The sequence below is a fragment of the Diachasma alloeum genome, unplaced genomic scaffold (assembly GCF_001412515.2).
Source record: "Diachasma alloeum isolate Michigan unplaced genomic scaffold, Dall2.0 Dall_scaffold_00368, whole genome shotgun sequence".
Taxonomy (NCBI): Eukaryota; Metazoa; Arthropoda; class Insecta; order Hymenoptera; family Braconidae; genus Diachasma; species Diachasma alloeum.
In genome coordinates, this window is record NW_021680507.1 from 707,274 (window position 1) to 723,270 (window position 15,997).

General features: G+C 35.7%; 3 protein-coding genes across 6 annotated transcripts; all 3 read left to right on the forward strand.

The window, feature by feature from the left end:
- The first annotated feature begins 480 nt into the window (after positions 1-480).
- On the forward strand, positions 481-4,359 carry LOC107041550 (MAD2L1-binding protein). Of its 4 annotated transcripts, none has more exons than XM_015262148.2 (3): positions 481-673; positions 2,110-2,609; positions 3,437-4,359. In XM_015262148.2, exons 2-3 carry the CDS (start codon positions 2,191-2,193, stop codon positions 3,774-3,776), a joined length of 759 nt encoding a protein of 252 aa, XP_015117634.1. In that variant the 5' UTR covers positions 481-673; positions 2,110-2,190; the 3' UTR covers positions 3,777-4,359. The 4 variants fall into 4 exon arrangements, with proteins under 4 accessions (XP_015117634.1, XP_015117636.1, XP_015117633.1 ...); XM_015262150.2 differs by having other exon boundaries at positions 2,166-2,609; XM_015262147.2 differs by having other exon boundaries at positions 481-663.
- A 1,073-nt stretch (positions 4,360-5,432) lies between these two features.
- On the forward strand, positions 5,433-9,442 carry LOC107041549 (phytanoyl-CoA dioxygenase, peroxisomal). Its single transcript, XM_015262146.1, has 2 exons — positions 5,433-5,715; positions 7,949-9,442. Exons 1-2 carry the CDS (start codon positions 5,500-5,502, stop codon positions 8,549-8,551), a joined length of 819 nt encoding a protein of 272 aa, XP_015117632.1. The 5' UTR covers positions 5,433-5,499; the 3' UTR covers positions 8,552-9,442.
- Positions 9,443-10,521: 1,079 nt separating this feature from the next.
- On the forward strand, positions 10,522-15,091 carry LOC107041540. The gene is made up of 3 exons (XM_015262134.1): positions 10,522-10,624; positions 12,123-13,372; positions 14,672-15,091. Exons 1-3 carry the CDS (start codon positions 10,522-10,524, stop codon positions 15,089-15,091), a joined length of 1,773 nt encoding a protein of 590 aa, XP_015117620.1.
- Positions 15,092-15,997: the final 906 nt, after the last annotated feature.

Here is a 15,997-nt window from a genome sequence, read left to right on the forward strand (position 1 = left end):
CTATTATTGTGTAAATTAACAATTCCAATTTCAACTGAAAACCAGAGTTGATGACCAGAATTTGTAGCAGAGATGTCAGACAAGATATGAATGTTTTTTTTGGCTCAAATGAAAGAGTGGGTCGAGAAATGGCGTGCTAAGACCTCTAAAGATGGTTTTGAACCAGGGGAGACTCCTAGACCCCAATGTTCTATACATACTACATGTGATAAAATTTTTTGGAAATAATGAAATAGGGGGGATAACGCCTTTTTTTTCAGGGGTGATTTTTCAAAAATTTATTTTAAAAAAGTACTAGCTAGCAAATGTTTTTTATTAGCTCGCAATTTTCTTCAAAACTACTTCAATGAGGAAAAAAATAAAAATTTGGAATATCTATACATGAGGAGCTAATTGATCGGATCTATTTCGCCTTCCACCCGCATTGACGACTCAAGTGGCTCCACCTCCCTTAGAGAATCCTCAACCCTTTCATTTCCCACGAAAAGTCACTCGGAGTGACTCATAACTCCCAATCCCTCTCTAATTACTTCAAAAAGTCAAGTAATCCCGTCAATAATCATTAGAAATCATGATTTGTACCAATAAAGTGATCAGAATTATTAGTTCTTCATGAAAAAACAGGTCTACAGTCGATTTTCTCGAAGGAATTCCCTGGGACACGTGAGTAAAGGTTAAACTTCGATAATTAATTAACAAAATATGAATGACGAGTGGATTAATCCCTTCATTTCCCATTAAAAGCCACTCCTAATTCTTAAAAACCCTTCAATTACCTCGAAAAATCAACTAATTCCGTCAATAATCACCAGAAATCATCATTAACCTAATAAGTAGTCATCAGATCTATCAATCCCCATGGAAAAACAGTTCTAAGCACGTGGGGAAGGGTAAACTTTGATAGTAAATTAACAAAATAGAAAAAACGAGTGAATTAATCGTTCCATTTCCATCAGAAGTCACTTCCAATCCCTAATCACTCTCTAATTACCTCGAAAAATCAAAGAATCCTGTCAATAATCACAAAAAATCATCATTAAACTAATAATTACCAACAAAGATGAAGGATCAGTGAATTAATCTCTTCACTTCTCATTAAAAGCTACTCCTATTTCTTAAAACCTCTTCAATTACCTCGAAAAATCAAATAATTCTGCGAATAATCAGAAGAAATCATTCTTAAACTAATAAATAGCAACAAAAATAAAGTACGAGTGAAGTAATATGTTTTCATTAAAATATTCTTAAATTAACATTAAAATATTCTTATTATAACAATTAAAAATATTCTTAACGTTCTTTCATTTTTATTAATCCTTTCATTCCCATCAGAAGTCACTCTCAATCCCTAATCACTCCCTAATTACCTCGAAAAATCAAACAATTTTATCAATAATCCCAAGAAATCATCATTAAACTAATAAATAGCCATTTGATCTATCAATTCCCTACAAAAAACAGTGCTAAACACATGAGGAACGTTAAACTTTGATGATAAATCAACAAAATAAAATAAAACGAGCAAATTAATCCTTCCATTTCCATCAGAAGTCACTTCCAATCCCTAACCACTCTCTAATTACCTCGAAAAATCGAAGAATCTTGTTAATAATCACAGGAAATCATCATTAAAACAAGAAATAATCATCAGATCTATCAATTCCCCACAAAAAACTATTCTAAACACGTGAGGACGGTCTAACTTCGATAATAAATCAATAAAATAAAAAAAAATAAGGAAATTAATCCTTCTATTTACATCAGAAGTACCTCCCAATCCCTAACCACTCTCTAATTACCTCGAAAAATCAAACAATTCTATAAATAATCCCAAGAAATCATCATTAAACTAATAAATAGCCATTTGATCTCTCAATTCCCTGCAAAAAACAGTTCTAAACACATGAAGAACGTTAAACTTTGATAATAAATCAACAAAATAAAATAAAACGAGCAAATTAATCCTTCTATTTTCATCAGAAGTAACTCCCAATCCCTAACCACTCTCTAATTACCTTGAAAAATCAAATAATCCCCTCAATAATCACCAGAAATCATCATTCTACCAATAATACTAACGCGATCTATCAATTTCCCATGACAAAACAGTTCTAAAGTGGATTTCCCCGAGGAAAATTGAAGGAAATTTTTTTCCAAAATAAAAGGGACAAGTGAATTCATGCAGTGAAAATGTTCGGGAGGACAAAGTGCAAGGAAGTTCCAATCCTCGTCGAGCTCGAGGAACAATTGACCAGTGATTCGTGCGCGAAGATCATCACCGAGTTGATGAAGTATGTTCTGTACCAGAAGCAGCAGATTCCATTCTCGTGTGACTCACTGGTGCAGCTCCAGACGAGGTTCAAGCCTAATGACAGGAATTATGGGTTCACGAGGAACCTTTTTAGTGCCCTGGAGAGCATCTCGGGGGAGTTGACTGAGCAACTGCACCTCGGGGGGTGCGATGTTAAGGAGGTGGTGATCGTCATTGGGGCCACCACGATATCTCCGAAGTTCTTGGTCAGGGTGGAGATCCCAGGAAATATTTTGAGCAGTCGGAGGCATATGGAGTATCAGCATTCGTATAGGAAACCTCTGCTGACGTTGATGAGGTATTTGATGATTTAATTAATCTATTTATTTATTCATTCATTCATTAATTTATTCGTTGATGCATTTATTTATTCATTGATTCGTTTATTTATTCATTCATTCATTCATTTACTCATTTATTTTATTTTTTTCATTTTTTATTTTTTTTATTTATAAAGAGTCCGACAGCGTTAGCCAATAATGGAACTCATAGCGTGTATGATACATTTTTGTTAAGTACTTAAAAATAAAAATTAACTGGTTTAATTACATTATTTGTCGATGATGGCGAATAGTGCAGTGATACCTGCTTTATTCATTTACTTTCAATTTTACTTTCAATTTTTAATAAATGAGTAGTTATTGTTGCGAATGAATTAGAAATTTGCTTTCGAATGGGTTCTCTTTTTTGAATTCTCAATTCACTATTCTCTTCGTCTATTTTTTCATGTCACAGTACTATACCACAGTATCATCAATTGAAATGTCATCAAAGTCATTGAAATATCGAAAGTAGAACAATTATTCATGTTTGAAACTTTCAAATTCGAATCAGACAATTTCTTTTTTTTTGAATTTTCAACTCGCGATTTTGTTGGCTCAAACAAGACTTGTTTGTTTTTCTCTCAGTGTACGCATTTTCCTATTGTTCTACTTTAGCTATTTATGGCCTCTGCTTGATTCTTGCTGTATGACTTTATTATTTTATTTTGGACAACATAATGTACATACAATAATTGCAATCAATCAATCAATCTGTTTCATGCGAAAGTATCGTCATAAACCTTAGAAATCCGCAATTTTTTGGAGCTCAAAACCTTTCTATCCCCTAATTATATTTTTTCAGAACTGTAATCGAGTGTCAGGAGTTCCAGGAAGCCATGACAGTTCCTCTGGGTCCCACGAACACCTTCGTGCTCCTGCAGAAGAGCGACTCGAACCCAAAATCCGATTTTTTCCTCCCCAAGCCCCACTACTCCCCGAACAGCCAGACCTCAAGTTTCTGCATAAGACTCCACCACAAGGAGATCGTCGAGGACTGTCAGTGCTCCAGTGTTGTCAGGCCTTACTACGACAACCCGAAGGACCGGCCGGAGGAAATAGCCGAGGAGAAACAGGAGATCGTCGCCCCCTACCTCTGGTACCAGTCGAGGGAAGTCGTCAAGGGGTTCAAGTACCAGAGATAACACTGGATTATTACTGAAAGTAATTTGTAGGACTGTAAAAAATTCCCACTGTCGATGCAATCTCTCGTGATAGATTTGTTAAATAGAATTCTCGAGCTATTGAAATATCTGAGAACTAAGACTTTTCTTTGTTTTAAGGAATAGTGATTGAAGTTGATTGAACATATTATTTTTTTTTTGACGTACTGATTGATGCGTCTGCTTTGTGGACATTGTGGACATTGAAGGAAGTAGAACTAATAAAATGTTTTTAGAAAAATGAAAAAAGAGATTTAATGCAGTTTTTTCCGGGTATTTTTTTAATTGATGGAGAAGATGTTTGATTTTTAATTGAGGGGGTTTTTCATTTTGTCTTGTTATGCGTTCATTTTGGGAATACAACGTTTCCTGCGGAGAATGTAATTTCTTTTTTAAATGTCCTGGAATTTCTTGATAAAACTTTTGTTTTTAATAGGAGAAATGAACATGGCAGACATTTTCATTTGTTACTATTGAGTTTTTTTGTTAATTTAACATGAAGATTACATAAATTCATCGGGAATGAGTGGAATTAGAGGAAAATGTCAGAATTTTTTTGTCGCAAAACAATTTCCAACAAAATTATGTTTTGATACTTTTTCTTAAAACCTCTCATTAATAGAGAACTCTACATTTGTTACTATTGAGTTTTTTCTAATCTAACATAAGGATTATGCAAATGGCTTGAGAATGAGTGGATTTAGAGAAAAAAATTGAATTGATTTTTTTTTGTAGAGAATTAAAGTTCCAAAGAAATTGTGCTTTGATATTTTTAGTTAAATCCTATCATTTATGAGATAATTTTACGGTTACTGAATTTTTATAGTTTTATATGGTTATTAATGTTCTAAATTAATAGTAAAACGGCAACAAATTTTATGTCTTGTAATTAAAATACAAATTACCCTTAAAAAAAATAAATTCCCAAAAATCCGCTCAATAAATTTTGGATTACAATTTTGATTTTTAATACCAGTTTTTATTGTTTTGAATTATCAAGGGTTTATGTCGAGAATGATACATTCTTCTGGAACACAATTCTCTACAAAGAATGTTTTAACATTTTTTAATGAAATAGTAGCCTTTTTTATTTTTTACTGTTGAGTTTTTTCAGATCTGCCATGAGAATTATGTGAAAATCTCGAAAATGAGTGGATTTACAGAAAATTGTTGAAGAACATTTTTTGTGGAGAATTAAATTTCAAACAAAAATGATTTTTTCATATTTGGTCCTAAAACCACTCATTACCGAGATAAATCAGTAATAGTAAAAATTATATGCTTGTCATCCTTTTGAATTCCCAATAAAACACCAACAGTTTTTATCTCATTTTAAAATTCACAACAATCCCCTCAAACGCCTCTAAATTTTCAAAACCACGGACTCAATTTCGACTCACAACCAACAACAAAATAATCCATTCTGCCCCACTCTCCATTGACCCAAATTTGCGTCATGGAAATGTTGAAAATTCAATCGATCACTCGAGAACAAATAATTCCACAAATGCTGTTGACTTGCATAATTATAATGCTCACCATGATATTAGAGATTTCGTAAAAAATGTTTGGGGTCAAGAATTGATAATTCCGTGAATGATAGCAGCATTTAAAATCTTCTTGGCATTGAAACTCGTCAGTTGGTTTTGCTCCCGCGAGAAAACAGTATCAGTGATTTACTCAGTTCAATAATAAGGAACCTGAAATGGTCCTGAAGTTCCTCACCCCCGCGCAGAAGAAATTCTACGAAGACAATGGGTTCGTGAAGCTGTCGAATGTTCTGAGTCCCAAAGAGTTCCAGGAGATTTCCGATGCTTATGACGATATTTTCGCGCGGAAGCAGAGGGAACATGTGGCGGAGCTGGAGAGCTCGTGGGGTGGAACTGACATGAAGAAATTGGCGCAAAATAGAGATTATACGGTAATTAATACTCTAATTCATGTTTATAGAAAAACCTAGCGCTTTCTTTTGGAAATTTTATTGAATTTCTGCTGGAAGTCTATAGAAATTCTATTGGACTTCTATTAAACACATTCTATTTACTTTCTGAAAAAATTCTGTCGAGGACTATTCAACTTTCCCGTCATTTTGTTTGAAAAATTGCTTGAAAAAGGTCAATAGATTCTCATTTTTCTACAGAAATTTTGAGGCACAATTTTTTGGAGTTCTTTCCGTTTTATTTTTATTTGTTTCTCATAACAAAGACCAAGAAAAAACTCAGAACATTCTTGCTTAGGAATTCTTATTGAAATCAGATCGAGATCAATGATTATATTATTAATATTGAGGTAAGTTGCACCTTAAAATAATTAAGGTTCACTTAACTTTATTGAAATTTGAAAAATAATAAAATAATTGATGGTCTAAATTTTTCAACTGACTACGAATTAAATAATTAACAATATGGTATTGTCAATTGACTATTGATTAAATAATTCTAAATTTCTTAAAAAGATTTTTCGAAGAGCCAAATAATCGTCAATCTTCCGAATTCAATTATTGATTGATAAAATAATTCGGAATTTGAATACTTAATTGATGATCAATTTAATAATTTAATAAATATTGGGTAATTTTAACAATTAACTAATGCAAAATTCAACTTGATTTGAAATTAATGATTGTAGCGATGTCTGATAGAAATAATCCTAATAAAAAGAGTTGTATGGAAAAATGAACATCTCTATATTTTTTTCCAAACTGTCTGTAGCTACAATATTCCCGTTTATTTGACTTTCAAAAATAGGGAAATTCACCTAGAGTTCAATTTTGAATTGAAATTGTACAAATTACCACGTAAATTCTACGATTTGTTCCGTAAAAATTAACCACTCGTCTAATGACTCACCGCTGCGGGGACAACGAGTCGTTCCGTAATTTTTCCCCAACGATTGAGCAATTTTACGGAACGGCATGCGTGAAAAAATTCAATAGAAAACCTAGGGAATTCGGCAGGAAATTCTGTTGGAAATCTGTAGGAATTCTATTGGAAAATTGTATTTGTTTCTTGCGCTAGTCTATTCGATAAGAAAAAGTCAATAGATTTCGAATTTCTGTGTGGAATTTTCTCTTGAGATTTTTTCTATAAGAATGCTTAGGCATCAATTTTCTAAACTTTTCCACTCGCATTCTGTAATACAAAACAAAACAAAATCCAGTGGAAAAAACTTGTGCCCAATAATTCTAATAGAAAAAATCTGAGAGAAAAATTCTAACAGAAATTTGAAATCTATTGACTTTTTCTTATTGAATATCCAATAGAATCAGAGCAAAAAATAAATCGATTTTTTCAATAGAATTCCAATAGAAATCTTCTAGAAATCCCATACAATTCCAATAGAATTTTCTAGCCAATTCACTAGGTTTTTCATAGAATTTTTTCATACGTGGGAACGTAGAAATAACTCACCAGCTTCACAAAAATTGTTGAACGTTCAAGAATTTTTGATTTTGGAGGCACAATAAGTCGGCAAGTTTCTGTAAATTTTACTTCTTCGGAAAAAATCACGTGACAATTTCGTACTTTGTTCGGTGATGAACCTGAAAATTTACTGAACGTTTCAGATTTCTTCTCTTCCGTTCCCATAAAAATTTCCGGAAAACGATTCCCCACCGCGGATCACGTGAATTGTTCCATAATTTTTACTGATTATTTTTCTCACTCGGATTTCAGCCAGTCAGAGCGCCGTATTTGCGGCTGTCAAACAGTTTTATTTCGGAAATTTCTAAAAAATTTCCGACGGAAATTCACTAGCAGTTTTTCAAATGTTTCTCATCTTTCAACGCATTTCACGTTTAATATTCTGTGTGACAGATAAACAAAGAGTGGGTTGTAAATAAATCCGAGTGGAAAAATAATCCGTCAAATACCACTCGTGCTTCAAAATTAATCGGATATTTTCCTCAAGCTTCCCAGCCTAGGAACGAGCGTGTCAAATTTTGCAGAAAAATCCCTCGTGCTTCGCACTCGAGATTTTAAACCTGCAAAATTTGACACAATCGTTCGTAGGCAACGAATCTATCGGAAAATATCCGATAATTTTGAAGCACTAGTGGTATTGCTACTGAATATTTCTCTCCGTGTAGATTTCCCTGAGATAGTCCATGTCCTCAAAGCCCTCTGAAAGCAATAAAAACAACTGAAATCCCCCAGGTGAAGGCAGTTCACGCCCTCCAGCTGCACAGCGCAGTCTTCACCCGCCTCTTGCTGCACCCGAAGCTCCTGGACGCCCTCGAAGACATAATGGAGACCCCCGACATTCTCCTGCACCACACAAAGGCCCACCTGAAACCCCCCGAGACAGGCGCTCCCTACCTGATGCACCAGGACTACCCGTACTTTCCCTTCAAGAACCACTCAATGCTCGCGGTGTTTCTCCACCTGGACGACACGACCCCCGAGAACGGGGGGCTCGCCGTCTACCCAGGAAGTCACAAGCTGGGGCCTCTGACCCCTCACACAGCTCACGACGAGCAGAATGGAACCACCTTTTACGTGGATCCCGAGAGGTACCCCCTGGACAAGGCCACCCCAGTGACCGCTAAAAAGGGAGAGATCGTTATTTTCTCGTATCTCCTGCTGCACGGGTCTTATTTGAACCTGTCGGAGCGACCGCGCAGGATGTTCCTGGCGCAGATCAGGGCTGCCGATGACGAAGCCACTGAGGATGTTCACAAGTCGCCCTGTCATGACATGGTCCTCAGGGGGAAGAATGTTCGACGAGAGGCGAGGATGAAAGATCGTTATATTCATTGATTTTTGGGGTGGAGGTGGGGTTTTTGGAGTCTTCATTCGGACTTGATTGGCTCCCGTTTGAAAGAGTGATCATTGACTGAATTGGTTTTGTGAATAAAGAATTGAGAATTGTAAATAATAAGGAAATACTATTTTTTCACACATTGTCAAAAAAAAAAATTCGACAAATTTTCTCATGAAAATAGAGATTTTTCATTCAATTCTTTTCTTCTTTTATTCGACAGTTCATATAGAATTATGTCAATTTCAAGATATCTTCAAATGTTTTTTTTTTAATAAAAAATAATAAATTCGGAATGTTCAAGTGAAGCATGGTCCTCAGGCGAGGATGAAAGATCGTTATATTCATTGATTTTTGGGGGTGGACAGTCTTCATTCGGACTTGATTGGCTTCTGTTTGAAAAAGTGATGATTGACTGAATTATTTTTGTGGGTTCGGTGGGCGATCAGCCTGAGGCCTGGATAATAAAGAATTGAGAATTGTAAATAATAAGGAAATACTATTTTTTCACACATTGTCAAAAAAAAAAATTCGACAAATTTTCTCATGAAAATAGAGATTTTTCATTCAATTCTTTTCTTCTTTTATTCGACAGTTCATATAGAATTATGTCAATTTCAAGATATCTTCAAGTGTTTTTTTTTAAATAAAAAATAATAAATTCGGAATGTTCAAGTGAAGCATGGTCCTCAGGCGAGGATGAAAGATCGTTATATTCATTGATTTTTGGGGGTGGACAGTCTTCATTCGGAGTTGATTGGCTCCCGTTTGAAAGAGTGATGATTGACTGAATTGGTTTTGTGGGCTCGGTGGGCGATCAGCCTGAGGCCTGAATAATAAAGAATTGAGAATTGACTGGAAATAATAAAAAAATACTATTTGTTCACAAATTGTCATAAAAAAAATTCCACTAGTTTTTTAATGCAAATTCTTACAACTCAAACGATCTACTTAAAAATGTTTACACTAAAAAAATTTCCCTAAAAATAAAAACCCCAATATACCCAATAAGGATTTTAATTCAGTTTTGTTTTTATCTTTCCATAATTTATGTCTAATAGTCTAAGGTAAACAGACAAATTTCTGGACGATTTCAACTTGCATTGAATATTTCATAAATAAAATGAACACTGTACTGATTATTTCACTTTCAATGATATTATTCGTGCATAATCATGTGATCAATTATTTTTCTATTGATCGACATTTGATAATTTAACAAGAATATGGCCCAGTCGTCCAGAAATTAGGGTTTTCGGCTGCATTCAACTATTTCATAATTTAATTATTGTTTGTTTTGTTATTATCATTTCAAATCATTTTTTCCTGCTAATTAAAACCCTCGTGAAGGTATGGAAGCAATCACACATTCAAAATAAAACTTCAAATTGGTCTTTTTTATGAAAAAAGAATGTGAAATGAGTAATTCAAAATGCGAAGATGACCTTGAATGACATCCCAACTCTGTTCCGTCAACACCATCATCGCATTTGCGTCTTTTGATCAATCAAATTACTGCGGTGATTGCACGAAATGATTGAACGAAATAATAAAATTTAAGAATTTCTCATATAGCTTCTTGTAGACCAATCAATCCATTTGAATTTCTTCTTTGAAAAAATGAAATATCCCTATATTGATGTTGTGAAGTGGTGAAGAGTGAAGTTAGTCACAATTCACTGAGTAATTCAAACCATTGATGCAACTTCAGACGAAGATTTCTTCCAAGAAATCACATGCTGACAAAGAACAACAAAGAATTGAACGATTCGAATTCAATCGGTGGATGAATTTGACTTAAATTGGTAGAATTATCCCCAGTTGATCCGAAAATATCATCAAATAGTTGATGTCATGTAACTAGACAAAAAATACTGCAAATTGAAGGGACAAAAACCTCGATAAATCCCAAAGATTGACGTGCGAATCACCAGATTTCAATTGCAACCTAAATTAATCAAAACTGAACATGAATAGTCGGAAGAATTTTGGACCGTCCATCTACCAGCAGCTTCTCGAGAAGCTCGATGAAGTCACCAAGAAGCAGAAGCAATCTGAGAAGGATTTCCCGAGTGAGTACAGCCCATTCCCAACGCGAAAAAAAATTCTTGCCAGAAACTTTTTCTTACGGCACACCACTCGGCCTAAAAAAACAAAACACAATTCAGTGGAAAAAACTTGGAAAATTTGTGTCCAATAAATCTAATAGAAAAATTCGAACAGAAATTCAAAATATATTGACTTCTATCAAATCTGAAATAGAATCAGCGAAAAAAACATGTAAAATACAATTAGAACTCCTATAGAATTCCATCAGAATTTTTTAGCGAATCCACTAGGTTTTCTATTGAATTTTTTCATACGTGAGTTGGCGACATTTCCTGACGAAGCAACCTTTCACGCACGAAAAAATTTAATAGAAAAACCTAGGTATCGAATTCGTGAGAAAATTTCATCGAATTTCTATCAAACTTTCTATTAGTTTTTGGCTGATTCTATTGACATGTTCAGTAGAAAACATTTAATAGAAAAAGTCAACAGAATTCGATTTTTATATATAACTTATTCTTTTCATATATTTTCCATAGAATTTGCTCGACTCGAATTTTTTAATTTTTTTTCATTCTATTTTCATTTTCTTCTCATCAAGAAAATCCGACAAAAAAACTTAGAAAATTGGAGCCGAGGAAATTCTATAGGAAATATCTCAATAGAATAAGTTGTATAGAAAAATTGAATTCTATTGACTTTTTCTACTGAATATTTTCTATTGAACATTGCAATAGAATCGGCCAAAAACTAATAGAACAGTTCAATAGAAATTTTATAGAATTTTCTAACAAATTCGACTAATTTATCACGTATGAAAAAATCCTATAGAATTTCCTATAGCATATGCTACAGAATTTCCCGTAGGAAATCCTATGGCGAATTCGAACATTGTCTATAGGATTTTCCAGATAAGATTTCCTGTAGGATTCCTTATCAGGTTTTTTATCTGAGATTCTGAACAGAATTTCCTATAAAATTGAGTGGGTCGTAAGGGTCACAATGAGGGTCAGAAGTGTAAGGGTAATATGAGGGTCATATAGGGGTTATATGGAGGTTATATGGAGGTCATATAGAGGTCATATAGAGGGATTATATGGGGGTCATATGAAGGTTTTTTGATCCTCATATGACCTTCATCTGACCCTCATATGGGCCGCCTATGACCTCTGTATAACCCCCAAATGTCTCCACATGAACCCCATATTACTTCCACGTACCCTATATGATCCTTATGACTGTTTTGGCCCCCATTCTGGCCCTTATGACCCTAAATTTCATATGAAATCTTATAAGACATCCTGTTCGAAATCCAATAAAAAAAACCTGATAGAGAATCCCATAAGAAATCCTCTAGCAAATCCTATTTGAAAAATCCTACAGGAAATGTTCGAATTCTCCATGGTATTTTCTATTCCTACGTGATGCCTGAAACTGAAAACCCCAAGAAAAACTAACAACAATTTTCCGATCCCATTTTCCTATTCTCTCATCTAACCCCTCGGACCCCTTAATTTCCAGCATCCCCCTCCTCCCCCACGATCTACGACCTCTGGCGAGGCTTGCACCCTTCCTCCTCCTCAACCTTCGGCTGCCCCCACTGTCCCCACTGCACCTCCCCTCTGACCCCTCACTTCCCGCAGCTCCCCCCAGCGCCCCTCCTGACGTCCTTGAACAGCTGCCAGACCCATCTCCAGTTCATCAACGCCATCGTCTGGGCGAAGTCCCTGATGACAGCCTCCCCACTTGTCCCAATCACCGAGGTGAAGAGGATCCTCAAGGCCCTCGTGGAGATCGAAGAAGACACGCCCCCGAGGCTCACATCCCAGGTGGAGGTTCCAAGGGGGTCATCTACGGAGACTAGACAGCCTTCCCTCCTGCCCCCCACCCTCACGATGATCCTGGAGGTGCCCCCAGGTGCTCAGGAATCTCGAAAAGGATCTGGGGAACACGAGAAACCGAAGGAATCCTCGTCTTCACGGGGAAACGAACACCTGAAGGACTCGGAATCTTCAGGAAATCGAGCCAAGAACACGATTGTTCTGGAGAAGACGGATCAGGAGGTGTCAGCAGGCTTCCAGAAGCCAAAAGGACCTGGGGAGCACGAGAACCCGAAGAAATCCTCGTCTTCAGGGCAGGGGAAGCCTCAGGAAAACTCTGAATCCTCACAAAGTCAAGTGAAAAGAAGGAAATTAGAGGAAAATGACAGTGCAGTTGTCCTCTCTGAATCCCCCAGCAGAACCTGGGCCTCCGACAATCGGGATTTACCCCAGGATTATCCGAGGAAGACAGTGATCCCTGACAGTGACGAAGAGGCGAGTCAGATGACCCCAGACATGAGTTTCGGGGGGTCTTATGAGTGGAATGACTCCACCAAGGACAGCGGTCTCGAGGGCGACGCGGAGCCATTGCCTCCAGGTCTTGAAGATGTTCTCCAGGAAGTCTGTGAGTTTGTGCAGGAGATCGAGGAAGAGGAGGACGAGGCCATCTCGTCGGTGGAGTTGTCTGGAATTCTCCAGGATTTGCCCGTCATTTCGGTTGCCTTGAGCATCGTCAGGAACGCACTGAGGGCTCTGGAGGCTGAGGACTCGGTTGAGTATTGCTGGAGGGAGGGCGGCATTGTGCAGAGGGCGGTCAAGGAGATTTTGGGATTTATTGATACTGTTGCTGTGGAGGAGTACAAGTATCCTGGGTATTTGGACTTCTTTGTTAAGTGCTCGGTGCAGACTGTGGTCAATGTCTTCGAGAGGAATGCCGGGGAGAGTCACGTGGTAAGTGATTTGTTTAGTTATTTATTCATTCATTTATTTATGTGTCAAGACTTAATGGCAGAAGGCCAATTACGGGGTGATTTTTTAAAATTTGACTTATGGGGTCAAATCATTCTGTGAAATGTTCTAATAATATAATAGCATTAGAGTAGGGAGCAACGTCCCCTGCTCACTTCGCTCGCCAACCCCCATTTGACCCCCATCATCTTTGTTCTGACCCATATGACCCTTAATCTGACCCCTGTGACCCTTAATGGACCCTCATGGGCCGTAATCTGACCCCGGTGACCCTTATTCTGACCCTCATGGCCCTGAGGCCCTGATTTTGAACCTTGTAACCCTTATTCTGACCCTTATCACCCTTATTCTAACCTTCATGACCCAGCTTCTGGACCTTGCGACCCTCATGACCCTTATTCTGACCTTCGTGACCCTTATTTTGAAACTTGTGACCCTTATTCTACCCCTCATGACCCTGATTCTGAACCTTATGACCCTCTTTCTGACCCCGGTGACCCTTATTCTGACTCCCATGACCCTGATTTTGAAACTTGTGACCCTTATTCTAACCCTCGTGACTCTTATTCTGAACCTTATGACCCTCATTCTGACCCTCATGACCCTTAATCTGACTCCGGTGAACTTTAATTTGACCCTCATGACGCTTATTCTCACCTTCAAGGCCCTGATTCTGAACCTTGTGACCCTCATACTGACTTATGTGACCCTTAATCTGACTCTTATGACCCTCATTCTGACCCTCATGACCATTAATTGGGCCCTCGTGATCCTTATTTTGACCCTTGTGATCCTTGATTGTAGGATTTTAACTTCGAGTACCAAATTTTTATCACCAGAAGTCGATTATTTGGTATTTTATAATATATAGAGATTAACAATAAATAGAATGAGTTTATTAATATGTAATAATTCTTTATTTAGATAGAATAAATTGTTCATTTGGTATTTTTCTCAAAACCTAGTTGTGGAGATATTTAGGAATTAATTTTCAATGTTTTCTAATTTCCACCAGAAGGTCTCAATTTTTATTGCATTATTTTGAAAAATATATCAGGAACTTCTCACGTTTAGAAGAAAATACAGAGATATATGTTCGTGTAGAATTAAATTATTTACAAAAATTTGGACCTCATTTTTCTCTAATCTCCAAGTTTTTGACATAATTAAAAATTAATGATTTGGGAAATTCAGAAATTAATGTGCGAAGATATTTTATCTAAATCAAATTGAAATCAATGGTTTTTCTCCTATTAATTTTCATTTTTCTCATTGTTTCAGGGTGTAAAAAGGTATCACCACTTGAGAACAACCCTCGAGCTTTGCAACTGTCGACCAATTTGTGAAGAAATAATCTCCTACCTCTTCCAGTCCTTATCAAAACTATCCGACGAAGATTCAACACTAGAGGAATCCCCATTCATCGTGTCAAGTCAATCGAAAATGTGTCTCATCCTGGACACTCTCTACATGACATTGGAAAAATACCGCAGCATCATGAACTCGGACCCCGCGCAGCCATCCCTAGATTTTTTTCATGTGGGGATCGTTAAGCCAGCAGAGAAATTATTAAACTCGTGGGAGATCCATATGAACAATTTTGTTACTAAAAATCTTGAAGTTTGTACATGGAAAGTTTTATTCCTGGAGAATCTCTTTTGCAATCTGAAGACTCAGTTGAAAGAAAGGAATCAAATTTAAATAAATTACGGAAATGGAATTGATTCAATTCATCAATGGGCGATTTCTCAATTAAGACTGAACAAAAAAACTGAAAAATACTTGAATAACTGATTAAATGACGTTAATTTAAGGTAAATCAGCTGATTACATAATTGTGAATAATCTTTATTCATTTATATTGGTATAATTCTCTACCAATTTGTATAATTAATTTGTAAATGCTCTTTAAAACGACTAAATTTTTAATATTATAAAATTCCATGAATTTATTTGACTTCTTGTATTTTTAAATTATTGAATTCCATCAGTTCAAAGTTTCATTTCTGAAGAGTCTCTTTCGTAATTTGAAGATTCTATTTCCAAAACAATTTGAAATTAGAACAAATTACAAGAATGGAATGGGAAACTGAAAAATACTTTAATTACTGATTAAATTACTTTAATGTAAGGTAAATTAGTTGACTACATAATTGTGAATAAACTTTATTCATTCATATTGTAATAATTCGCTACCAATTTGTATAATTAATTTGTAAATTCTCTTTATAACGACTAAATTTTAAATATTAGAAAATTCCATCAATTTATTTGACTTTTTGTCTTTTTAAATTATTAAATTCCCTCAGTTGAAAGTGTTATTTCTGAAGAATCTCTTTCGTAATTTGAAGATTCGATTTCCAGAACAATATGAAATTTGAATAAATCATGGAAATAGAATTGAAAATTGAAAACTACTTCAATTACTGATTAAATTACGTTAACATAAGGTAAATTAGTTGATTACATAATTGTGAATAATCTCTATTCATTCGTATTATTATAACTCATTATAAATTTGTATAATTAAATTGTAACTCCTCTTAATCACGACTAAGTACTAATTAGATTATTTTTGGTAATCGGATCTGGCCTTCCCTGGGCCAA

What these genes read in the sequence shown, in the direction of transcription:
- LOC107041550 (XM_015262148.2), top strand. Translation starts at nt 2,191, where the DNA reads ATGTTCGGGAGGACAAAGTGCAAGGAAGTTCCAATCCTCGTCGAGCTC. An exon ending in CCTCTGCTGACGTTGATGAG is followed by an intron (nt 2,610 to 3,436) that starts GTATTTGATGAT and finishes ATATTTTTTCAG; the next exon opens with AACTGTAATCGAGTGTCAGG.
- LOC107041549 (XM_015262146.1), top strand. Translation starts at nt 5,500, where the DNA reads ATGGTCCTGAAGTTCCTCACCCCCGCGCAGAAGAAATTCTACGAAGAC. An exon ending in CGCAAAATAGAGATTATACG is followed by an intron (nt 5,716 to 7,948) that starts GTAATTAATACT and finishes GAAATCCCCCAG; the next exon opens with GTGAAGGCAGTTCACGCCCT.
- LOC107041540 (XM_015262134.1), top strand. Translation starts at nt 10,522, where the DNA reads ATGAATAGTCGGAAGAATTTTGGACCGTCCATCTACCAGCAGCTTCTC. An exon ending in ATCTGAGAAGGATTTCCCGA is followed by an intron (nt 10,625 to 12,122) that starts GTGAGTACAGCC and finishes CTTAATTTCCAG; the next exon opens with CATCCCCCTCCTCCCCCACG. An exon ending in ATGCCGGGGAGAGTCACGTG is followed by an intron (nt 13,373 to 14,671) that starts GTAAGTGATTTG and finishes TCATTGTTTCAG; the next exon opens with GGTGTAAAAAGGTATCACCA.